We start from the raw sequence: 24,858 nt of genomic DNA, 5'->3' as shown, positions 1-24,858 counted from the left end.
GCGTCTCTTCTCCAGGCATTCGCCGCAGTTCTTGTATGGCCATGCAGGGAGAAGGGTGTTCCGGCAGTGCGGCTGGGAACAAACCCCGGGCGTCAACTGCGGTATACTGGGCGGTACGGGGGGTGGGTAATGGACTGGCACTTCGGATGCCGCCGAAACTAGCTCGGACTGGGGGAGAAGATTTGACAAGAACTGAAGCCTAGGCTTGGTTGTCGGCGCAGAGAGAAAATGGAGTCGAGGGGGGCCTCGCTGGGACGACGTCGACGGTCCTCGTTCGATGTCCATAACTTTTCTGTGAATATCTCGACCTCTTCAGACCGCTAGACAATCGCTACTGGCACTGCAGATCGAGCTTGCCAGGCCGTAAGTCCGGAAATCGCGACAAACGGCGAAGAGATCGAATGCAGATAGGTTCAAGGACGTCGTGAAGGCAAGGCTCAGCGCAAATTTCACTTTGGGCGTTTCGTCATCTTAGCAACGGACGTCGATAGGCTGCACGGATTTTTCGGTAGGAAATCGCGAATATATTCGGCAGTCGACTGTGCGGGTTTCAAGCTTTGGCGCTATTTGTTCGGAAAATGAGATCCATGCGGTTATCGGTCCACGTACTTTAGGGGCACTTTTATCGGTGTATATTGTTGGTACCAGCATTTGCTCCTCAGTATAGGCGTTGCGGTGAGTAGCGGTGCATCATCGCCTCGTGTATGGCGAAGATCAACTTGTGCTCCGTAAATGGCAGCAGACCGGCATGACACGCCACGGCCTCGATGGCGGAGGGGGGCAGGCCTGCCTGCCTGACACTCACACCACAAAGAACTTGGATAAGAGCATCATCTGGTCGTGTTTGGCATTGTCCTGCCTGATCAACCTTCTGAAATAATGGCAGCCAAGACAGTATTGGGATACATGCTCCCACATCTAACCCTTTTGATGTCTGACTGTCCCTAGGCCTAGGAATGGAGGCAATGAGGCTGCTCATGAGGGTGAAGGCATGAAGATGTAATCCTGGTCTGGATTACAGCCATGATTTGACTTCCAGATTTCTTGGCTGGAGAGCCAGCTTACACTTTTTTCTTGACATCAACCTCACTATTTGTTAGCAGCAGGCAGAACAGGGAAGCATAAGATAGGTCGCCATAAGCACACCAGACCCAGACACATACACAAACCGAAGGCAAGGTCAATTGCACGGACTAAGGACAAAGGAAATACAGTGGCTCAGTATATAGTCAAGCTGTTTGTACCTATTTGTCCCAGTGACTCTGCATCCAATACAACCAAAACCTAACACTAAACACTATTGCTCGCTGTCATCATCCTCAGAACTTGTGCTCTATGCAAACATCTGCCTACCGTTACATTTGTCAGCTTTGTGCTCCACCTGTGCTCTTGTGCGTGCCCTGTCTCTGCCAATGCTTGCCTTTACTGAATCAATGCATGTGAACACATGTACTAGTTGTCCTTCTCAGGGATTACCCCCAAATCCACTGACATGTTTGCAATGCTCACACCCATCCCCTGTCGCTGCACCATTGTGGTGTTGAAAGCCGACCCCCTTTTCTCATGGTACAGCCAATGCTTCCCAGATGACAGGTGCTTCTCACATTTTTGCCCGTAGGCACTGAGCTCCAGCCCTGCTTGCAGTGCATCTCCGATGTTTTCATGCACACTGCACCTCAGTGTATCAACTGGTCAACACTGTGGCACTGCAAGGTCAGCCCTTTTCTGGTATGAAGAACACTCCTGGACAATGGGTGCTTCTTGCTGTGTCTGTGGCTGTATGGTGTTCAATGTGTATTGTCACTTGCTGCACTCACCTGATGGCTTCACGGATGCTGCACACCTTATCATGTGGTTCAAAACCTTGCACTCGCCACATCCATGGACAGTAGTTGCGACCTGCCACCTGCCTTCACCAGGTGTTGAGCCACACTCCCTTGAATACACAGACTATACTCCTTTGATCCCTAGTCTGTTGGCGTCTTTCCTTCTTCATTCACTGCCAGTGCTCATCATGGCTGTCTCCTGGCCATCCCTGAACCTCCACCTGCAAGCCAGACCATGAACCAGAACTTGGACTCACCAGGTTCAAACTGATTCTCTCAGGATCAGGAACTGCACTGCAGCAAGTTCCACACAGCATGCATCTGAGCCTGACCAGGCGTAAGGAACTGCATGGGTACACCTGTATCACTCCTTCATGTAACCCTGCAGATTTTAGTTTTCAAAGTGCATCTAATGCCATGTGTTCAAGACCTTACGGGTCACAGGTACAGCTCTCATGCATTTCACTACTGCCAAGTGAAGCTGGCATCTGGCTTACAGTGGGCAGTAAGGAGCGCAAAGCAGTGTTGTCACAGTCATAGTCAGAGTTATGACAGATGGTCAATTCATGCCGGTAAATATGGACTGACTGCCATTATTACTCCAGACTGTCATAGTCAAAGTCAACTCAGGCTTACCCCATTAGGGTTTCTTGGCACTGCTCGGCATGCACTTGTTTACAATGTTGATCAGCACTTGGGAATCCTGCGGGGATCTCCCCCTTTACCTGAAAAATACTCTGACAACTGACTACTTTTTTGTCATAGTGGTCACAAAGTCATTCCCATGGTAATAGTGTAGTATTTACTCAGTCATTGACAATACTGAGCAAAAGTGAGTGGTGGGACACAGTTTCTAGCTATACAGCTCCTTCTATCACTTACCTCTTGAGAATAATTTTTCCTCAGTTTTAGCCCTGACCTTGGCATGCTTCACCCTCATCAAGCTTAGGCATTAACAATAACATGCACCACTTCAAACTGCATCATCTATGATAACTTCCCCATCCCTGATCCTGATGCCTTGACTGATGTGGATCAGTGCTTCTCCCATAACCCCTAGGATCTCTACCTGCATGATGATAGCCTTGTCTGGGGTCTTGACTTGGACCACCACCTCTTCCATGCTCCCTAGGATCTGCACTAGGTTGAGGGTACCCCTGCCAAGGATCTTGACTTGGATGAGAGATCCCCCTTCCTTGCTGATCCTGGTAGCCTAGTACTGGACTCTCAGAGTACTGAGGCAGACCATGAAGAAGAGCCATCCTAGCCATAATGGATGTATCCAGCTGGGTGGGGGGAGGAACCTGTGAACTTGGAGTAGCAATTGATGGGGTGCCAGGAGGAAAACTAGGGGTAGGAGGAAAACTGGCAGCAGACAGTGGAGAGGGAGGGTAAGGGGACCTCTGAGTGGATGGACCAGCCCTGTCAGCTGCTGGGCCTGAAGGGGGTGGCCTTCCAAGCCTTGCAGACCTGATAGCAGCCAATCTATCAGGAACAGGAGGAATACTTGGAGTTAAAGGCCTAGGGGAAGAAATCTTTGGATCCCCAGTAGGCTGAGGGAAGGTATTCCCAGAACCTGCCTCCTGTTTTACCTGTGATGCCAGAGGCCCATTTGCAGGAGACCCTCGAGGCCCTCTTCCAGTTTCAGGAGTAGGAGCCTGAACCTTCATCGGCCCTTCAAGATTCTTCTGGACCTTGCTTCCCCCAGTCTCATCATCTTCCTTCAATTTTCTCTTTGGAGCTGATAAGACCTTCCTGCCTGCTGGCTCACCTCCCCCATCCTTCACCTTGCTTGGTTTGATACCGCCAATGAAGGTCACCATAGTCTTCATCACAAGGGAGTTCAACCGAATATCCTTGTGATTGGCACGAACATCCCTCCGCATATCTAGAATGACATTAGACAGCTGAGCCAATGTCAGTCTGTCCTTCTCGCGAGCAATGAGAAGGCAGATCATGACGAACTCGACGGGAGCGATGGTCGTCGGAGTCCGTAAGCATTTGCTGAGTGTCTTGTCCCGCAAGAGGTCCACGAAGACGCCGAAGGTGCGGCGGTAGTCATCCTTCACGTCCTCGTCGAGATCAACTTCCGTATTCAGCCACTTCTCGACCTGCATTATCGTGCCCCCAGACTTCAGTGGGTACTTGTCGATATTCAACAGGGCCTGGGCTACGCATCGGAAGTCATTGCCGCGACTGCTATCCCAGTCCGTCGTGAGCTCGCTATACGTTGCTAATATCTCTCGGACAAAGGAGGCCTTCGGACTGGATATTGCCTGAAGTTTTTCTGGCATTGGGACGGTTCATTCAATCGAACTATAGATTGACGGCAAGAGACCATACCGGACGGAGTGAGCGCCATGCCCATTTGAACGCGCTGTATTCAAAGAAAGACGAATCAGAACATCGCGAAGAGACCTGTCATAAAGGTCATGCATACTTGGAAGATCTCTCGCTCCTCACTTTCGTGCAAGCCATCGTATTCGATACAAACGACCTGGATCCGTCCCCACTCTTTTCTGTACTTGTCCGGGAGCAACTTGTGGGCCCTGGCAGCCTGGGGGTTTTCCTTGAACCAGTACTTTTCGTTGGTGAAGCTAAAGCAATATTGAGGATGCGGTCACAGTGACAACGACGCGCGACGTACGGGTCCCTAACTAATAGGGATACGCGTTAGTAAGGAGAATGAAGATATACGACACTGGAGGCTCACATGAAATCTGAAGGTACCCGTCGATGAAAGATACTACGTCAGCCGGTGCGAGACGTGCAATCGTCCCGACCTACCATGCCATCCATGAACCTCCGGAGCAAGTCAGTTATGCAAGCAACAGGATGGTCTATCAGATACTTACTTTACAATCGACGTCAACCGCTGTTTACCATCTATGCACGTCCTATGCTCTATCCCGTCCTCGTCTACATTGACCGCTGTACAGGATACGTATGAACACCGTATGCGATTTATGAGATGAAACAACGCACAGAATATGACAGGGGGAACGTAGAAGTGCCTTAGGAATGAGTCGACTACAGCACTCTGCTTCGTTTCGGGCCACACGACCTCTGTGACGAAAGGTACTGTAAGTCGCGCCACTCGTCCACAGCATTCGAAGCGTGACGTACCGCGCTGGTAATCCGGGTTCAGATCGATGTCACCGTTATGGATTTGTTCTTGAAAATCCGTTAAGTAAGTAGAGATTTGTTGGCATATACTTGAACGCACCGAACAAGGACTGCGGGGTGTAGTGCACCGTCCGAGGCTTGGACAGCACTTTCCGCACTTTGCGCCCATTTTTCGCGGTTCCACCTTTCCCATTGCGCGTCTGCCGCGACTCTTCCTGTATCTCGCCCTCGTCGTAGTCCAAGTCGGTCAAATCAGATTCGTCAGAGCTCATCGCGAGTTCGAAGGTTGTGGCCGGAAGGGAAAGCTTCACGTGCGCTGCCGCCACGCTCGGACGCGCGACGCGCCTCTTTCTCTCTCCCGTCTCACATTCTAGTCTATGAATAGTCTACTGCTGAAATGGAAGGCAAAAAGTTCGTGACGCCGGCAAACAGGTCGAGCAGGCTGCCTTCGGCGTCGGCGCGCTCTTCAGCGATGAAGAGAGACTCGTTAACTGCTGAACTGGAACGAGGCGAGTGGCGCCCCGGTGTGGCAAGTCTTTGTTGTATTGATTGCTCACAGAGGCCGTTGAACGACGCCGCTATCTACAGAACAGGCCACTGCGAAACGGCAACAGCGATCGCAGGCATTCACGTCGACTATCGCGCAGTCGTCATTCGAGAGGCAGCTCGCGACCGCGAAGGCAGCGAAGATAGACTTGGAGAAGCGATTGAGGGAGAAGGACGCCATCATTGAAGGGCTCGAACGTGACCGGCGATGGCTTCACGAACGGGCAGAGGAGGAGAAGCAGGCCAAGGAGCAGGAAATGGCGGAGCACGAGGAGGCAAAGGTGATGCCTTGCTTTGTCTTACCTGAAGCACACTATCTCACAATCACTCGCCCTACTAGACAAAGTACGACAAAGAACTACGTGCGTTGCGTGACTCGTACCGCGACCTGCAAGAAGAACACGTCGACCTGAAAGAGCAACACGAACAACTCTCGCGAAGCACCTCTAGCACGATCGCCTCCCAGAAGACGCGCATCTCAACCCTGGAAAGACAAGTCGAGACCCTGGAATCCGAGTTGCAAGAGTTCAAGCGCCTCGCCGACGAGCGGAGCCGCGAGGTCCAAGAAGCGCAGGAGCGCATGGAGGACCTGAGCATTGCGAACGAAAGCTTCTCGCGCGAAAACCTGGAGGAGGAGAACTGGGCGGTCGTGCGCGAGGAACTCCACCGCCAGGCGAACTACATGCGCACGCTCGAGGCGACGAACGCAAAGCTCAATCAGGAAGTGCACGCACTCCGCGAACGCTATACGAGCGTCGAGGTGCTGCGGGAGGAGAAGCGGGGGATGGAAGCGAAGCTGCGCGCGCTGGAGCCGTTGCGCGAGAAGGTTGTGAGGCTCGAGGCGGAGGTGGAAGCGGCGCGTAAGGAGAGGGAGGATTGGTACGTGCACCGTCGTGGCCATCTGGGCTTTGATTCGATGCTGTCTCTAGGGCTACGAAGAATGCGTCGAGCTCACCCTCGCAGACCCCTGTCTCAGTAACTCAGAGCCTTTCTGCGCTGCGCATGGAGCATGCTCGTCTGCTGGAAGAACATGGGGCGACGGTGGCATTACTTCACCAGCGCGAAAAGGAACTCGCCGATTCCGAAAGCTCACGTAAAGACCAGCGGGAGACGATCGACAAACTCCAATCAGAAGTTCGGGTCCTGAAAGACATTGTGAATCGAAAGGAGCAGAAAGTCACGCTCGCAGAGCGCGAAGTCGGCTTCCTCCAAGCGCTCCTAGTAAGTCCCCTTCACCCCATATATCACCACTCTCGCATACTAAAACGACATAGGCCAGCTACACCGCAGAGGACGCCGCGCAAGAGGGCGCAAAGCCCGACGAAATCCAGACGCAGCGAATCCAGCACCTCGAAGCCCTCCTGGCCGACTACAAATCCCGCATCGCCGAGCTCGAGAAGGAAATCACAGAGGGCGGGGGGAGGCTCCAGAACGGCCCGAGCCGGAAAGAGCTCGCAGACGCCCTGCGCGCCGTGCAAGAGGAGAAACTGCAAGCGCAAAAAGGTACGGTTGCATATTACCCGTTCGGCTATCCCTCACACCTCAACCCCATGCTAGCGCTCGAGGAAGCGGAATCCGCCAACGCGCAGCTCGAAGAGAAGCACGAGCACGTCGAGCAGGCGCTGTTCGAGCTGCGCGGCGAGGTCGGCGGCGGGCGGCACGTCCCGCCGGGCACGCGCGTGCTCGCGCTGCGCGACAACCCCGCGCAGCAGTGGGCGGACACGCGGCAGGCCGTGCTCGACCGGCTCAAAGCCGAGAACGAGGCGCTCCTCGCGCGGCTGAAGGAGCTCGAGGAGCGCGGGGTCGTTTCGGGCGGGGAGGGGGAGGAGAAGAGGGAGTCGTTCGTCCCGCGCGAGAGCTGGGAGGCGGTGAGTAGGGAGAAGGAGGAGCTGCTCGCGGAGGTGCGGAAGAAGGAGAAGTTGTACATCCGGCTCAAGGAGGTGTGTGTTTGCGCTGCACTTCCGCAATGCCGACTCACCCAGCGGCGTGTGTGCTAGGTCTACACGAAGAAAACGGCCGAGTTCCGCGAAGCCCTGTCCTCCATCCTGGGGATCAAGCTCGCGTTCTACCCGAACGGCTCCGTGCGCGTCACCTCGCAGTACGACCTCAACGCGTCCTTTGTGTTCCAGCCCACCTCGGCCGAGAACGGGCAGGCGACGATGCAGCTCGTCGCGCAGGGCGCGGACGTGCCTGTCGATATTGAGGGGATGCTCCAGTTCTGGGTGCTCGAGCGGAATTGCATACCGGGCTTTCTGGCGAGCGTGACGCTGGAGTGCTATGACCGGTGGGAGCGGGGTGGGGGGAACGCCGCTGGGGCACAGTGAGGGAGAGGAAGCGTGTTTGTATTGTACTGTTATTTGCGTGTTTATGCGTACTGTGATTCATTATCCGACATGCCCGGATCTACAAGATGCGTATTCTGTCTTATGCATGAGGAGGACTATCCCAAGATGAGATCTGCTACGACTCGACCCCGTGCTCTACAGGTATCCCCAGCCTCTCCAGCGCCGCGCGCCCTCTCTGCGCCCAGTACTCCATCACGCGCGCGTCCTCGAACCACATCTTCCCCGCCAAATCGCCGGTGCCTCCTGCCGGCTCGTCGACGACAGGCGAGTCCGCGTCGTTGCCCGCCTTCACCGCCTGGCCCTCGCCCTTCGCTTCCCCCGCTTCTTCCGCCTGGGACGCGGAGCGCGAGAGCCCGCGCAGTTTCTGGCGCTTCGCGTCTGGACTGTCCGCCGACTCGCTCGACTCACTCGCCGCTATGATCGGCGCACCCGACGCCTGCTTGCCCCCCTCTCCCCCCTCTCCCCCCTCTTCCCCTTCCCCTTCCCCTTCCCCACCCCCGATCTCCCCGCGCCGCGGCCCCCACAGCCCGCCGCGCCTGATCCAGCCCGCGACGTTGCTCTCCGCGCGCACCGCGTCGAGCACGCCGACGACGGCGAGGAGCGTCGCGTCGTACGTCTGGCCTTCGCGCAGCGCGGGGATGGGTTTTCTCTTCTTGCGTTTGCGTTTGCGGTCGGGGGCGGGGGAGAGCGAGGGGGAGGGGGAGCGGGAGCGGGAGGGGGAGCGCGCTTTGGCGTCGCCGTCCGCTTCTCCGGGTACGCCCGCCTCGTCGTCTCGCGTCCGCGCGCGCTGCTCCCCGTCTTCCTTCCGCGCGCGCTCCTCCTCGTCTTCCTTCCGCGCGCGCTCCTCCTCGCGCGCGGCGTGCAGGACCTCGAGGTCCGCGCGCCGCAGGGACGCGTCGTACTCGCGGATGCAGACGTGGTTGTACGGCTGGAGGTGCGCTTTGCGCGGGGAGTCGTCGAGGAGGAGGGTCGTGCGCGCGGAGTGCACGTGCGTCGCAGGAGGGTGTATGCCGTCGGGCTCGGATGCGGGGGCGGGGGCGGGGGACGACGGGCGCGAGCTGGCGATCGACGAAGAGCGCGAGCGGGAGGAAGCGGGTTGGGTGGGGAGCGAGGCGAAGTGCGCCCACGGCTTCGCCAGGTCCTTCGTCGTCTGCGTCTTCTTGTCTACACTCCCCGTCACTCACTGCCGCGCGTCAGGAGAAGACGGATGCGCGCACTCACGGTACTGGTCGCCGGACAAGCCCAGCGTGTCCCTTGCCCACACCGCGCGCAGCTCGCGCCGTCGTTCGCCGAAACAGCGCCGGACCATGTCGTCCACGCTGTGCGGCTGCGCGCTGCTCCACACCATCACGTCCAGCCACGCGTGCGTCTCGGGGTGGAAGAGGTAGTTCCTGAACGCGGGCATGTACGGGCGTGGATGGGTGGGACGCAGCCTCGGCGGGGGCGGGTGGCCGTTCGCCCACCGGTACGCGGACCGCCCGCCGGCGTGCGGGGAGCGGATGAGGAGGGTGCCGTTCAGATCGAGGATGAGGAGCTTGCGCGGGGCGGCGGCCGGGGGGAGCGGCTCGGACGGGAGGAGCGAGGTGCGCAGGTACGTCGGGGATGGCGCGCGCGGCGGGGGCGCGGGGCTGGGGGATTTCGATTTCGATTTGGCGCGGAGGGACGAGGAGGGCGGGGCGGGGGCGGGCGAGGACGCGCGGGTCCCGGGCTCGGGCTCCGGATCAGGGTCGTGCACGACGAACTCGCCATAGTCGGGCGACGGTCTCCGGTCGAGATTACGGCGTCCTTGGTGCCAGTTGGCGGAACCCGGGGAAGCGTAGGTGTCGTGTTCGAGTTCGTACTGGCCTGGTGGGTGCGAGTGATAGGCGGTGGAGGAAGTGTGGTAGGAGGAGGGGTTGCCGTGGCGGCGGGAGGAGAAGTAGCCGCCGCGGTAGGCGCTGTTGTTGTTGGAGTTGCGGCCTGACATGGTGCCGAGGCGAAGGGCGAAACGCGTAGCTTGGTGAAATGTACAGATTTTCGGTGTTTGGATGAGGGCTCGTCTGAGTCCAAGTCAGTCAGAGTGAGATCAATATCAGCCTGCCGCGTACTTTGTGTGCTTCAAGAATCTTTGCATTTAGTGCGATGTCATGAACACGCGTGACGATAAATACGGTGCTTTGACTGACCCACAGCTACCAGACGTTCGTTTGCGATCTTCTGGAGGAAATGGTGGTCATCGGGTATTTCGATTACAAGGAGCTGCGCAGGGAAATGCAGAGGCAGACGCGGCCTCGCAAGTTGCGCGGGTTCCGGCGTAGCTTGCAGTTCCTCCTGTCTACCAGTGCTGCCACTACGCTACCACTACGCCTCTGGCCCATTCGCCTGTTCTACTGGCTTCAGTCCCGTTCTACCGCAAGGAAATATTTCTCCTGCATAGGTCATGTCCTGCATGTCCCATGCGATAAATATTGCAAGTCGGGATCCATTCACTACTCAAGCGTTGACCAAGTAAACTTCTATGCAGGCGATGGGTAAACACCTCGAACTCTGTGGCTGAGCATACCGAATATTCAGAAAGAACGGATCCCGATGATTGTGGGTCCCACTTCCCAAGAACATAGCATTGCACCTCAATGCCTCATGCCCGGACAGGCACGACTTCTAGATCCCAGTGGATAACAGCGAATACTCCCCCCGCAACGCTGATATACGCAGACCCGACAGATCACACCTTCCCGTCCCATCAGTCTCCTTTTTCCCAACTATTGAAGCAAACAGCCCATGCCAGTCGTCGCCTTCGCCCTCTCCTTCGGCTCCTTCGGGGACTTCGGCACCCTCCTCGGCCTCACGCACGCGCTCGCCGTCAAGCTCTGGACGATCGACCCCCTCCAGACGGAGCACCGTGCGCTCCGGCGCGAAGTCCAGCTGCTCGAGATGCTCCTCGTCCGCGCCCTCTCCCCCTCCCCCTCCCCCTCGCCCTCGGACCCAGACATCCAGCGCCGCGCGCAGACGTGCCGGACCCTCGTCAAGTCCGTGCACGTGCGCCTGGAAGACATGGAGCGCGTGAGCCGCGCGGGCAGCTGGCGGAAGGCGGCGCGGAAGGTGCGCATATGCCTCCTCCCCGAGGAGGAGGTGCGGATATACAAAGAGCAGCTGCGCGACGCGCGCCTGAAGCTGTCCACCGCGCTGGAGCGCCGCGATCTGTGCGTCTCCCCCCCTCTCCCCTCCCTTCTAGTGCTCACAGCCCGTAAAGTGACTCGGCGGTGTCGCGCGCCGGCGCGCTCGGTCCCGCTCGAAGGCTGAAGACGCTCGGGTACCCCTGGGAGGGCGGCATCGCGCCCGGGCGGGAGCCCGTCGAGGTGCGCGGCGCGACGGGCGAGACGCTCGCCGTGCCCATCGAGTTCACCGCGAACTTCAAGGTGCGTTCGCCTTCGCCCTTCCCCCGTTCTATATGGGGGGATGCGGGATGTTGATGTGAATGTACGCAAGGTGCTGACGGACGTGATGATGCTCTCGATGAGCACCTACCCGTGGTCCGAGCTCGCGCGCGGGGCGGAGTTTATATATACTTCCTCCTCTCCCCCCTCGCTGTCTGCCTCCTCATCCTGCTCATCCTCTCCGTCATCCGCTTCTTCCTCCTCCTCCTCCTCCCTCTCCTCCCTCTCCTCCCCACCCCCCGTCTCGCACCGCGTCGAAGTGATCAACGGCGAGATCCACGAATACCCCGCGCGCCGCCGCGGGCTCGGCAGCCGCGCCTTCCCCATCACGCCCGGCATGCGGCTCGCGCTCACCCTCGAGCTGCGCGTGCACGTGTACGCGGAGTGGGCGAAGCCCGCGGGGGAGGAGCGGGAGGGGGGAGGAAGAGGGGAGGAGGGCGTAGAGGAGTACGTCGAGAAACGGTGGCGCCAGGTCGTGATGGACGTGAGCACGCTCGTGGATATGATACGCGGGTGCGTTTTCACTCACCTTCCCTCTCCCTTCCTTTCCCTCTCCCCCCTTCCCCCCTCCCCCTTCCTCTCCCCCTTCACCCCATACTCACCCCCCCCCCCAAACAAACAGCGACCACCCCCCGTGCATCCGCGCCGCGCTCGAGTACTTCCGGCGCCTGCCCCCCAGCCGCCCACGGTGCCTGCTCAAATTCGTGTTCCCCGCGTGCGGGGCGGGGTGCAAGGCGGTCGAGCCGCTCGCGAAGACGCACCCGGGGGGCGACGTGACGGTGTGGGAGTTCGCGGAGTAGTTGGTCCGGGCGGTAGGATGTGTTATGTGGGATGTGCTGTTGTTGTATGCCGTACGTTGTATGTTGTATACTGTATACTGCGATGATAATGGCAGCGCTGATGGGTGTTGTGCGCTGGTGACCGGACTTCGCGCGACGTGTACAACGATGTGACCTGGCCGAGATATTCGGTACAATGGCGAACGTGTGGATCACGTACTTGAGTACCAGTCCGCGCTCAGAGGCGGATCCCTCGGGCTGAACAGAAAACGGACGTACGGACTGTTTATCGTCACACCCAGGAAATCGGCCTTCAAAGGCGAGGAGCGGGCAGGGTTATAATCACTGATAAGTGGGAGTACTTCGTCAGTCGTCATCATACCGTGGCCACCCACTAGCTGCTCCCATCAAAAGGCTCGCGGGATGGGACGTAATCATATACGCTGTGTTTCACCGATCTCCCTCGCATCTCACGTTGACCTGAATCCACGGCAGATCGTTCGGAGGAGTTAAGATCCGTGAAACGGTCTTCGATGAATTAGGAATCGACGAAAGGGGAATCAACTCCTCTACCGTTTCCGCACTATCAGGGTTACAGTGCGATCACTTACCTATCGACGCACCGTGACATGAGCCTCCTGAATTCCCCGCAGATGGTTCGATGGACCAACAAACCGTGGACGAGGGATGCAGCGAAAGGGGAACTGAATCTACCACCAGCTTGCGGGATTGTGAGGACGACCCGTGGAGCAAACGGACAGGTTGGGCGGATCAGGGTCCATCAGCTGCGAGCCCGTGATTCGTGAAAGTAACTGGCCCCTACTGTGCATTCGGACGTCGGTTTCTCGGGTTGAGGGGACTTTGACCAACACAACTAAGGGTCAGCGCTCGGAGTGCGAAGGGGGCGCACGGGCAATGGGGGAACTGCGCTGTGAACCCCTGACTGATTGCACTGAACACGCTAGAGAACGAGAACAACGCTACCGTCATGAGGCGGACGTATTATATTCTCAGCCATGCCTTCGTCACCTTTATCAGTAGAGCCGTGATGACAATAGCCTAAGTAGGTTGGACCGGGATAGAACGACTTACGGGATAACGAAGCTACGACAGAGGAATCTCGCTCGCCTCCCTGAAGGACAACAATATGTTTCGCACAAGCCCAGGTAAGCAGCCTTGCATATATAATGGCAATGAGATTTCCGCATCGAGTTCCTAATCCGAGACGTCAACGACACGCATCTCCATCGCCGCGCCTGCGAAACAATGACTCTTGGCGCGCAGGAATCTACCATGGGAGCTGGCAGTACGACGGAGACATTCAATCAAAAACGCACCAATAGACTGAAGCCGTAGAAGACCAAGGACTACTTACCGGTGTACCACTCTGGCAGGGGCCCGCGGGGTGGGACAACAGTCTGACAACTCAAGGTACTGGCGAGCCAAGGGCCTAGTTTGATGAGTGATGCAGTTGCTGCATTGCTTGTGTTTGATCCTTGGATGAGTGTTATGTAGATTTTCAGCAGGATCAAGCATGGGTTGCGTTCCCCTGGGACGAGTGGACTCCGAGAGAGCATCAGACTGAGCTAAGTAAATGCCCGGCCATTGATTATGCTGGAAAAAAGCAACATAATTCGAGTGGTGAAGGGGGAGCACCAAATAGAGCATACTTGAGAGTTGTGAACGTTTCACGTCGTTCTCCGTCGCACACAAGAACTTGCCATCGGGTGGCGATCGTATGGTGTACATCAGATTCTTCAAGATACATATGTTTCACTGACTGATATGGAACATCATTCGCAACGGCCTGAGCCATGATGCATTAAGAGGTAAGTCATTCAAGTGAAGCTGGGACCTGGAAGAATCCGGACAGGAAAACGTAGGGCGGCGAGGGAATGATTGACAGAAGTGTAATCAGAAGGAGAGAGATAAGCGTTCGTCGGATGCATGCGGATTTGTATGACGAGGGCGACTCCGTGGCACCAGAGTTCTCCCTATGATCTGGGAGGGGCTTCAATGATGCTACAGCACAAGTTTATGTAAAGGATGCATATGAGCAGCAGTTAACCGCAAGGATATCAGTTATAGCAGGACGTGTTCGACACCATCTGGATACTATTGATTCTGACCTGAAGGAGCGAGCCGTCCTCGCATAACCAGGGAAGTAGAGAACTGGATTCCACTTGCGTGACATTTACCTCTTTGGTCAACCATCACGTGCACACTGAAAGTCCCCAGCCGTGACGCGACGCGTATGTGGCATCCACCTGCCCGTGCGCATGGAAGAGCTGGTGCCAGGATGGACGCATCTCCTCTTTGTTATCAATCCTTGCGCTGTTTTATTTGCCTCGGTGCTCTATGCAAATGACCGGTAGTGCCAGGACCAATCGTGTAGTTGCCATTGTGGCCACCATCCGAACCTATCTCCCTCACGTGTCCAACTATGAGGAGTATATACGACTCGAGGCCTGTCCTTTCCGGCTTCTGAATTGGTTTCTACGACTTGGGCGCATCGAGCCTGCCCATCCGCCGTCACCTGAGTACTGACCATCGGTACCTCCGCAATCCATACATATAAATGGCCTTCGATAATCGCACGGTACAACGCATGAACGAAGAGCAAATAAAAAGGCGGCTACGCAGCATTTACTATCCTCCTTCTCTGGATCTCATCTTCTCCTCGATCACTCCAACACCCTTCTTCCCTCCACGTCACGTCGCCGCCCACCTCCGCGGCTCCCGCTCAGCAGTCGACCGTACAGCGATGGTCCTTCTCTCGGCCCGCCCCATATCTCCAGACCTTCGACCTTACAGTATGTTCCTGTTGAGATATGTGGGTCCCCACTCCCATGCGACATAGCATTCCTGACGCCTGGCACGGACTATCAGTTATCGGAGTATATCAGAAGACCCCGACCTGCCTCGTGTTCTTCAGGTATATAGGAGGCGGACAACCGCGTCCCCCTGTCCCATCTTCGAGCCAAAGCATCGTGAGAGACGATTGCGTCTCCAGCTGGTATAGACTATGTCGACGCTGAATGCAAGTTTCTCCATCGGGTCCATTGGCGACGTGACGACTCTGCTCGGTATAACTCATGCGCTTACCAAGAGGCTCTCGCGGGTCGATTTGATCTACGAGGAGCACAAAGCTCTACAGCGCGAGCTGCAGCTTCTCCAGATCTTGCTGGTGCAAGTCTCCTCATCCGCGCGGGTTCTTGGTATGCGAGCCAGCGAGGACCTAGAGCGCAATTTGATGTCATGCAAGACTCTAGTCAACTCGGTCCATGTACGAGTGACGGAGATTGCACACTCGCTCAGCAGCAAAGGAAGCAAGTCTTGGCCTGCCTTGTTCCGTAGTGCCGGTACGCGCATGTTCGCCGAGGAGGAAGTGAGGATATACGCCGAGCAACTCCGTGAAGCACGGATGAAGCTCTCGGTCGCCCTGGGGCTGTGTGCAGGTTCAAGGTCCGTCAGTATCGTCGCGTCGCATACGGCGGTCCACAATTTAAACCTCACCCAGTTCGGCCAGCAGGGACTCGCATACCCCTGTGACGCTCACCTCCAGCAAATCTCAGGTTGCGATGTGTAACCCACGGACACTCGGGTATCCCTGGGAAGGTGGTATTGAGCGCGGGAAGGAGCCTGTCTGTGTCACCAGCGCGACTGGGGAAGAGATTCTTGTGCCTTTCGAGTTCTGCACCAGTTTTCAGGTAGGCCACGCAGCGCTAATTTGTGGTGCTTGGTTCTAAGAGCACGATTAGCTATTGACGGACGTCATGAAATTATCTATAGGAAATGAGCCGTGGTCGGATATGGCTCGGGCGGCGTCGTTCGTATACTGCTCTGGATATGACGATGAGGGGCTCGCGAAGAGTATTCATGTACTGGACGGCAAGCTCGTTACTTACGACCAAGCGTGGGCGGTGATTACGCCTGGCATGCGTCTCTCCCTCACCATCCCAGTTGTCGTCAAGCTCTGTCCAGAATCCGTGGACCCAGAGCGTGATTGGCCTTTTTCCTTCCCACTTGCAGGCAGATGGTGGGTGGAGACTCTACAGCATATGATTTCGCTCGAGAGGCTTTTAAAGAGGTCAGTGCCACGAAAACCTAGCTACATCGAAGCTCACAGAGTGGTGTGCAGCGACTACAGCGAGTATATACGAGAAGGCCTACGAGCCTTCAAGATGACGGAACAAGGTCGACAACACCGCTACTGCCTGAGGTTTGTCTTCACAACCTGCTGGTATTACAGCTCGTACAATAACATATGGATGGTTCCTATATGCAAAACATTACCCTCCGGAGATGTGATAGCACACGACTTCGCACCATTTATATGATCCATAGATGCTATGATCATTGGGATAGACAGGTCGGATATACAGGTCTGATATACTACGAGATGATTGTTGTCTCATGATGATATACAAGTGTGCCGATGCTGTGTGCCAAGAGGTCTCCGATCTCCATGATTGCGAGCATAGCGAACAGTCATTCTCTACGGCTGGAGTCCGCGACAGACAACTGCGAATTCTCTGCACTGTGGCTGAGGGACCCACAAAGTATACCAGGCAACCCTGTAAAATACACTGAGTTCTCCACCAAATACATCAGAACCAATACCAATAGAATGCTTAGAGTATGATCTTTCGTTTGATTACAAAAAGAGCTGAGAAAGGAGAGGACTTTGCAGCTCGACAGTGCAACCACTGGCATCCCACACGACGCCGCGGTACGCGAGCAACGCGGCGCGAGCGCACATCCCTACTAACGACTACCTCATGGATTGAATGCGCATAGACGTCGCAGTTCATATCCACCTTTGACCCCCAACGTATGTTCTGACCGGCGGAAAGGGCTGAGGAGGGATAGTGATTTCGGCCAGCCCGCACGAAATTGGACTGGTGCACGAGGGAAAATTAGATCGCGAGCAACGTATGCAAAAGACGAATTACCACGCACCAATTGGATTCATTATATCCTCACCCACATCAGCATGCGGAGTGATGACGATCTGACATATGTCCTTCCATGAAAACGCACCGGAGCTTTGTATCTTCAGTTCCAAAGCTATTTGGCCCCCAAAAGCCATAGTTTGGCCAAGTTGCACCATTCCTTCCGGAATCTTGTCGAGACTGGACGATGACATAGGAACGCGTTTCGCCACATGATACAAGACAAGACGAAAGACTTGGATGGTCACGCCGGCGACGAAGAGGTCTCGCGCCAACCAAGATACAAGCTCCATAATCCTCTTGTCATATATGATAGTATACCGAGGATGGTCCCCGGATTGGCTCGGAGCGGACGCATCCAGGCGCGCGAGACGACATACACCCTGCATGTCTGTGCTGACAGCGAGGGACAGCGGATGCCGCGACACAGCCAGAAGCTCCTCCCGGACGATATCCTGGAGGCCCTCGAGCCCCGGCAGGGACTGCAGCAGAATAGCGGTGATCTGCTCCGCGTGCTGAGCGAGCGTATCGGCCAGGAGCTTTGCGATCTGGTGCCAAGAATCTGGGATGCCAGGGGTGACTTCGCTCATGGGATCGAGAGCGGCAGGCCGGGATACCGTCCACGTCTTAGCGAGTATGGACACATACCTTTGCATTAAATATGCAGAAGAACAACGCCACTTCGTGGCGTTCCAACGCATATTGTGCCATGTTCTTCTTGTGGGGAGCCTTTCGAAAATGCCGAAACATAAGGCGCGACAAGACTCGGAGAAACTCACCTATATTGGCAAGAGAAACGTCGACAGAAAGGGAGACGAACATAGCAGGTAGGAGATCGTCGATTTGTGCCAGCCGCGTCTGAAGTTATACAAGGAAAGCAACTCCGTGGCACCCGAGTACTCGCCACAGCTGCGGGGCGGTCATTGTGGCACCTCAGAGTCAGAATAACCAACGCGCAGCCTATATCGCATCAGTGACAATAACATCGTGGTGGCCACAGACATACGTTCTGAACCAGCCGCACGTCACGATCGTGCCACAAGCAGACGACAAGCTCACCTAATCCAGCGGCGTATGAAAATGGCTCGCGGAAAAAAGGGGCAATATAAGACGACGCAATCGCGCTGAATCACAGGGAGTGTCTCGAGTGAAGAATCGAGGCACGTCAATGCTTCATCAGTGACGACTCTCAGCTTGAAGGTTGATCCAAGGAGCGTCTTAAACGGAGTCTCCGAAGTGAACTACAGTTTAGTTTCAGTAAACTCTACGAAGTACAAGTACCTCGTTGAGTTCGAGGCAATCATCTTCGATCATCTAGACCCTTGTCTTCAGGTGGTTTCGGGCAAGACGGGCAAAGCAGCGTAGGTCCTTTACTCTAAGACTCTAGGATGCGCCGCAAGTAAAGTCGTATTCACGACCTTCTGAGTAAACAGAAATGTTTCAACATCAAAGTTGGAAATACATAGCTTCCGATGCTGAGCGAGTGTGGACAGGCCGGTTGGGTAAGTGAACATGACCACCTGCGAGAGACGTTTGTTACAAAGACGTGAAAGAAGAGGTCGTTGCGAATCTCACAATATACGTTTATATACAACGCTCTTCATCTAGACCAATACATCGAACAGGCTCGGGTTTGACGGAAGTCGTCATGTAAGAAGGGGCGGACGCCTTTGTTAAGCCTCATTAAACATTTGTATGAGAAAGTCGTTGGCATGTTCCGCACGAAACAGTATCCAGACGCGGATTGGGCTCCTGGGGAACTTGCAGTGTGAATCTGGAACTTCAATCTGCAGTGAAAGCCGGAAGGCCATCTTGACATTTGCTTTTCTGTCACTCGCCACGTGCGCGTTGCACAATCTCGTGACGCGACGCGATTGTGGCTTCAACCTTACCATGCGTATCGAAGAGTCACTAATGGTACATAAGATACGCGTACCCTCTTGAACACAATCTCTTCCGTGGAATACTATGACTTTGATCCCTCAGTTGTATCTGGATGTCTTGTGCTCGGCGCGGCGGATACAAGCTCGTCGCAGCACGTCACTCGACCATACGCTTCGGCAGTCGCTACTCGGCGCTGCAGGCGTTTTGTGCTATTCTAAGAGAATCAACATGGAAAGCACGGATGAGGGGATGTTTCAGCGACACACTTGGCACAAACCTTTTGATGTATGTGTCTGTTCTCTTCTGGCTAGCCTCGGGCTCTTGGTGGCCTAGGCCGAATTTGTCCAGCACGACTCTTTGGTTTGCCTATGATTCGTTTCATTTGTCATTTGTCTCTTGTCCGGTCACCCCCACGACAGGGTGAACCTGTAGTTCATACCGTAAATACCCACATAATCGTACAGTACCATACATATAACAAGAGCGAAACCGAATAAAACAAGATGCACACTCTATGCTACACCCCTTCTCCCCCGCCTCGGCGCCCTCTCATCTCCCTCCGAATCTTTCTCACCCGCATACAACGCCGACGTCGACCGCTGCGCCGTCCGCTCGACGATGGACGTGCCGTCCCTGAACCGCGTGCGGAAAAGCACGTTCGCATTCGTGAATAGCCCCTCCTTGAGCGAGACGACGATGAACTGCGAGCCCTTGAACCGCGTGCGGAACAGGTGCCCGATGTGCTGCGTGTGCGAGAGGTCGAGTGCCGCGTCGATTTCGTCCAGAATGTACATCGGCGCGGGCTTGAATTGGAGGAGGGACATGATGAGCGACAGCGCGATCAGCGATCTGCGTATGAAGTGGTATGAGGCGTATGTGCAATGGGACGGTGGTGAATGACGTACCGTTGGCCACCGCTGAGTTCCGTTAGACTCTGCTTCCAGACGCTGCCCAGCTGCACTTTAACCTCCAGTCCTTGCGTAAGGTCTTGCCCCTCAGGTGGTTGCAATTTCGCGAAGTTGCCCGGGAGGAGCTCGGCGAAGATACCGCCAAAGTCGCTGCAAATATAGTTCCGTAACCGCAGGAAGCCCGGGGGTATAAGTGCTCACCCATTGACTTTCGTCCACGTCTTCTCCAAGGCATCCAGTTTATACCGGTCGAGCTCCTCGATCGTCTCCTCGATCTTCTCCTTATCCTTCATGACTGTGGACAGCATCTTCTTCAGCGCCGCCTCTTTCTTCTCGACACTGTCACCTCTATCAGCATGTGCGTGAATGTCAGGAGAGGCTGAAGTACCTATCAATCATGTTGAGGACTTTCGGATTGACCTTCTTTTTCATCCCCTTCTGCTGATCCTCCAGCTCCGCTGCTTTCTCTCTCAGCAGGGGAATGTCCACCGACGCGAAGTCGTACTGGCTCCCAGGTGTGCCAAAGAGCCTGTAAGGGACGTCGTCAGCGCCAAACTATGAGTACAAGCGGCCGAGACACTTACTCGTGATCCTCGGCTATCCATTCATGCATCTTCTCCAAGTTCGCGACGAAGTTGCTCGCCGTGGTCTTCTCCTTGGACAGCGTCTGGATATCGTGCTCGAGCTTCTTCACCGCCAGGTCCGCGTCAGCAACTGCCTGCTTCTTCTCCTGGATCACTTTATCGAGCTCCTTCAGCTCGTTGTCGAAGCGCGTGAGCGTCGCCCGCTCTTCCCGAAGTTTAGCCTCCACTTTCGCGTGAGCGGCCTTCCGTGCCTTGCGTTAGCCTATCCAACCGTCAATGCATACAAGGAAGGGGGGCTGACCTCGCGCTTGGTCAACTCCTGCGTTAACTCGCTGAGCTCTTCCCGTAACTGTTCGATACCGGCACGCGCTTCGTCCAGGTTGGCCTTGGCGGATTCGATGTCTTGGTCGAATTGCTCTACGAGCGAAAGTTGACGGCGCCACCCAAACGCTATGATCTAGAGACGTTGACTCACCCAATTCCAGCGTCGCAGTGTGCACCTCTTTCTGCTGCGTCTTCACCACCACAGCTTGCTTCTGCAGCGCAGCCTTTTGCTTGGCGATATCAGCCTGACCCAGGCATCGTCAGCAAGTTCGCTCACAATGAGCCACGGGGTGGCGATTACCTTGAGTTCGTCGATCTTGCCCTCCTTGTTGTTCTTGAACTCATCCATGTCCTTCTCGAGCTTCTTGCATTCGTCTCGAGCGGACTTCTGCTTCTCTTTGGCCGCTTGTACGGAGGCTTGGAGCTCGGCGATAGTGGACTTCATCTCATCGATCTGGGCGGAGAGCTGTACAACAAGAAATATTAGGTCATTCGAGTGACGGTCTGACTGCCACTTACCCTGGCCGCATTGCTGCCTCCAACCTGCTCTTCCAGCAGCCTTAACTCGTGCTCCTTGATTTCAAGCTCCCTTACGAGCTTCTTCCATTTTTCTCGAGCCGATCGGCTCCTCTCCTCTTCTCGCTCTAACGCATCCAGCCGACTTTTGGCTTCGTTCAGCTTCGCTTCTGCGTCCAACAGTTCCTGGACCTTCACCAGGACGCCACTGGCACTAGGAGCTGCGCCACCGGTGAGGGTGCCTGACGGATCATAGACGTCCCCGTCCAGAGTGACCGACCGAGCACCACCGACCTCCTTCGAGAAGGTCACCAGCTTCGCGGACTGCGCGTCGTCGCAGATCAAGGTTTTCCCGAAGACGAAGTTCATGGCATTGCTGACTTCTTCGGGATAACCAACCAAAGAGAGCGCCAACCGGACCTTGCCCGGCGCCAGCCTCTCCGCCGCGCGGACTTTCTGAGTAAACAAAGTCAACATACGAGAACGTCGCAATTCGCACACTGAGACTCACATCATCATGCATCCGGCTGTTGTCAATCTTGTTCAAGGGAAGGATAGTAACTCGACGCTTCAAGCCGCCGTTTTTCAGAAGGTCTTCGCCAACCTTGTTATCGTCGACGATAACATTGTAGAGCTTCCCACCCGCGGTTATCTCCAAAGCCGTTGACTTGTTATAGTCGGAGGGATCTAGGGAGATCAGGGACGCCACAAGCCCCTTCACTTTAGACCGATCGAAGTTAGGGCGCGGAGAGGTATAGTCAAAGCTTAACGAAGAAAGTCGCTGCTTGACCGCGTCACGTTGCTGTGGCGTCCTCGGTTAGCGTACGGTAGCCAAGGTGCAATAGGTTTCCTTACCTCTGTTAGTCGCCTCACTTCATCCTTCGCGCTCTGCAGCGCCTCCTGGCCCTCCCGCTCCTTCTCCGCGCTCCAGCCCGATTGTGCAACTTTGTCGCGCAGCGTCTCAACCTCGGTCTTCATCACCTCCAGGTTCCTCTTGCTGTCCCCTGCCTCCCTTTCAACTTCCTTCCAGCGGGCTTGCAATGCCTTCAGTTCCTTCTCGCTCAGACCCAGTTTTGTCTTGCACTGCTCTTCTTCTGCGGTGGCTTGCGCGAGCCGTGCCTTCGCGTCGGCTAGTTGGCCCATGTATCCGCCACCGCCGGCATGATTTGCACCGAGACCGGTGAGCAGGGACTGTAGGAGCTCCTCGGAGGTCGTAAGGGAATTCTGTGTCTCCGTGTGCTTCTCTTTAATGCTGTCATACGACGTTTGGAGGTGCTCGACCTGAGCATGTTTCTCGGCCAACGCTTCCTCGGTCTACACCACCATAAGCAGGTTTCCGTGCAAACATACGTACGACCCACCTCCTTCAGCTCCTTCTCCAAGGTCATCACTTTCCCTTCCTCGTCAGAGATCGTGCCTTCCTTGATCTCGACCTGCGTCCGGATCTTGACCAGAACTTTCTCGAGCTCTCCCACCTCCTCTTCCAGCTTCTTGAACTTCCCACCCTTCTTCAGCTCCTTATCCCGCTGCGCGTTCAGCTGCTCGCACTGCTTCTCCGCCGCATCTCCCTCCTTGACGTACCGTCCCCTGTCCTTTTGGATACGCTTCATCTCCTTCTCCTTCTTTTCGATCTCAGCCTGCTTCCTCTCCACTCTCTGGTTCCCTTCCGTCCATTCCCAAGCCCTCAACAGCCGCCCTATTCGCTCTAGTTCCGAGCAGGCCTTCTGCCACTGTAGGAAGGCTCGCTTCTCCGCACGCAGCCCATCGAGTTTCGGCGTGATCTCTTCAGCGAGCAGGGAGTTGATCTCCTGCACCCGCTTGTCCTTCTTCCCCATCGTTTTCTTCGCCTTGTCTTTCCGCTCCTCGAACATGCGAGTACCCGCCGCCTCTTCGATCATACCAAGGATTTCTTGAGGGCGCATGTTGAGAACCTGCGACTCTCAGTATGAATATATCAAATCTTAACAAGTGGCTCACCTTTGTAATACGTCCTTGCATGATGAGGAAGTTCGGGTTGTTGATATTGAGCTGGACGCTTTGGAAAAGGGTCTGTATCGTGTGCTGCTGAGATTTATGGCCATTCAAAAGATACTTTGAGATGTTAGGGAGCGCAATCTAATCCGTACTTAAGTTGTTAGCGCACGGTAGAGGAAGAGCGCGCAATGCCTCACCTGCCGCGTAACGGTGATCTGCTTACAGTTCTCCATCCCCGGTGGACTCGTCGCCCGATCTGAGTTGTCAAACACGATCGTCACGCTTGCTTTCGTGATTCCGGCTTGTCCGCGCTTATAGATCAGGTCTTGCTGGTTTTGAGCGCGCATCTGGAACCAAAGTCAGATCACTGTCAAGTCTGCAGTTTTATGTCGCTCACCGCAGAAGTATTCGTCATCCCCAGAACAAAGCATATCGCGTCGAGAATGTTCGACTTGCCCGAGCCATTCAGCCCAGTGATCGCGTTGAAAGACGGATCCCATCCCGTTATTTGAGTTCGGACTGGATAAGACTTGAAGCCTGAGCAGATTCAAGACCATTGAAAGCAAAATTCAGCCGACCGAAGACGTGTTCGGAGATAAAACGCGTACCCTCAAGCACCAGCTCCTCGATACGCATGGTTAGGTCGACGCCACATTCGCGTTGCGGCGCGCGCGGTTGAGTGTTCAGCGTTCACGTGATAGGTGGACCAAAAAGGCAAATGTCAGGTGTCCTCCCCCGCCTCGCCCTTGGAGTTGGGGTCAAACAAATTCCTCATTGACGGCTACTCGAGAAGCGCCGACGGCTGTCGGCAGCTTACCCCTCCTTTGTGCAGCTTGAGTACTATTTCATACAAATTATTGTATCATAGCATGTTGAGATCAATGTCAACATCTCGAGTCATAGTCAGTTCGCATGCTGCTAATCGGGCTGAGTGAGTTTCCAGGTCCGGGAGATCGAGTGGAATACTTATCCTGGGCAGTCCAAGAGATGTTCCATTGCCCGGAATATGCAGTAAGCATACATGTGTACATTTATCTGGATTGCATGGATTTCCGAGGTTCATTCAATCATTGCATGCAAATGCCATGATATTTCCTCTTATAAGTGGTTACAAAACAACATAAACCTGGGGAGGCGAGTTTGAACTCTACACATTCCATTCTGAGTGGACAGCACACATCTTATTGAAGCGACTGTGTGATGAAGAGTTATGGAGGCAGCAGCACGCACAGTGCGCCCTACACAACTCACCTGTATTGGTTGGATGCTGTAGCTAGTGGTAAAGCTCGTATGAACGACCCTTTTTTCATTAGGTAGCAGAGCTGCAGGGTTTATATACACTGTGGCCCATAGGCTGACTAAGCTACGTGGAATATCTATAATCCTACTGAGCTCCACCTATGATGTCACTGACCCACATGAGCTCCGTGCCTTTGTACAATAATGGAATATACCAGAATATTCCAGAGGGTTCCGGTATGTTCTGGTACGTTGTAGAACCTGGCAGCTAAGTCAGCGCCCAGTTCAACACTCCCCCTCGCTAAATGCCGCGGATAATCGCGCATGCAAGCGTTGGGCTGACTTAGATTACTTGTAGAACCTAAGTCCGAGTTGCGCTCTGAAACGCAGGAATTTGACATGTCCTAAGTTCTTAGTGAACATGTCTGCAGGGTTA

The 24,858-nt window shown here is 55.4% G+C and overlaps 6 protein-coding genes across 6 annotated transcripts; 3 read left to right on the top strand and 3 right to left on the bottom strand.

The window, feature by feature from the left end:
- Nucleotides 1-2,799: 2,799 nt before the first annotated feature.
- Nucleotides 2,800-5,224, bottom strand: GLOTRDRAFT_122491 (uncharacterized protein; the record flags this gene model as incomplete). Its single annotated transcript, XM_007870393.1, has 9 exons — nt 2,800-3,039; nt 3,073-3,130; nt 3,297-4,113; nt 4,170-4,203; nt 4,267-4,423; nt 4,682-4,757; nt 4,812-4,892; nt 4,953-5,000; nt 5,053-5,224. 9 exons carry the CDS (start codon nt 5,222-5,224, stop codon nt 2,800-2,802), a joined length of 1,683 nt encoding a protein of 560 aa, XP_007868584.1.
- A 125-nt stretch (nt 5,225-5,349) lies between these two features.
- Nucleotides 5,350-7,830, top strand: GLOTRDRAFT_117305 (MAD-domain-containing protein; the record flags this gene model as incomplete). Its single annotated transcript, XM_007870392.1, has 7 exons — nt 5,350-5,476; nt 5,541-5,779; nt 5,839-6,377; nt 6,428-6,719; nt 6,773-7,001; nt 7,056-7,438; nt 7,496-7,830. 7 exons carry the CDS (start codon nt 5,350-5,352, stop codon nt 7,820-7,822), a joined length of 2,136 nt encoding a protein of 711 aa, XP_007868583.1. The 3' UTR covers nt 7,823-7,830.
- A 128-nt stretch (nt 7,831-7,958) lies between these two features.
- On the bottom strand, nt 7,959-8,837 carry GLOTRDRAFT_45955 (uncharacterized protein; the record flags this gene model as incomplete). The annotated part of the gene is made up of 3 exons (XM_007870011.1): nt 7,959-8,086; nt 8,339-8,459; nt 8,601-8,837. Coding segments are annotated over 3 exons (486 nt in total), but the record flags the coding sequence as incomplete, so codon positions are not given.
- A 1,766-nt stretch (nt 8,838-10,603) lies between these two features.
- GLOTRDRAFT_122488 (uncharacterized protein) lies at nt 10,604-12,059 on the top strand (the record flags this gene model as incomplete). The annotated part of the gene is made up of 4 exons (XM_007870391.1): nt 10,604-11,025; nt 11,076-11,241; nt 11,312-11,772; nt 11,882-12,059. 4 exons carry the CDS (start codon nt 10,604-10,606, stop codon nt 12,057-12,059), a joined length of 1,227 nt encoding a protein of 408 aa, XP_007868582.1.
- A 3,004-nt stretch (nt 12,060-15,063) lies between these two features.
- On the top strand, nt 15,064-17,652 carry GLOTRDRAFT_95291 (uncharacterized protein; the record flags this gene model as incomplete). Its single annotated transcript, XM_007870390.1, has 8 exons — nt 15,064-15,503; nt 15,559-15,748; nt 15,800-16,260; nt 16,386-16,423; nt 16,706-16,770; nt 16,839-16,872; nt 16,895-16,973; nt 17,190-17,652. The coding sequence occupies 8 exons, from the start codon at nt 15,064-15,066 to the stop codon at nt 17,650-17,652; spliced, it is 1,770 nt and encodes a 589-aa protein (XP_007868581.1).
- Nucleotides 17,653-19,248: 1,596 nt separating this feature from the next.
- GLOTRDRAFT_64030 (condensin complex subunit SMC2) lies at nt 19,249-23,819 on the bottom strand (the record flags this gene model as incomplete). The annotated part of the gene is made up of 16 exons (XM_007870389.1): nt 19,249-19,726; nt 19,783-19,935; nt 19,987-20,124; nt 20,174-20,314; nt 20,370-20,611; nt 20,671-20,786; nt 20,845-20,938; nt 20,995-21,159; nt 21,213-21,665; nt 21,721-22,011; nt 22,065-22,523; nt 22,571-23,140; nt 23,187-23,324; nt 23,381-23,530; nt 23,581-23,720; nt 23,792-23,819. 16 exons carry the CDS (start codon nt 23,817-23,819, stop codon nt 19,390-19,392), a joined length of 3,615 nt encoding a protein of 1,204 aa, XP_007868580.1. The 3' UTR covers nt 19,249-19,389.
- Between the last annotated feature and the right edge of the window lie 1,039 nt (nt 23,820-24,858).

The sequence above is a fragment of the Gloeophyllum trabeum genome (assembly GCF_000344685.1).
Source record: "Gloeophyllum trabeum ATCC 11539 unplaced genomic scaffold GLOTRscaffold_00011, whole genome shotgun sequence".
Taxonomy (NCBI): Eukaryota; Fungi; Basidiomycota; class Agaricomycetes; order Gloeophyllales; family Gloeophyllaceae; genus Gloeophyllum; species Gloeophyllum trabeum.
Note: the sequence above shows the minus strand (reverse complement) of the source record. Positions and strands in the feature narration are given on the sequence as shown.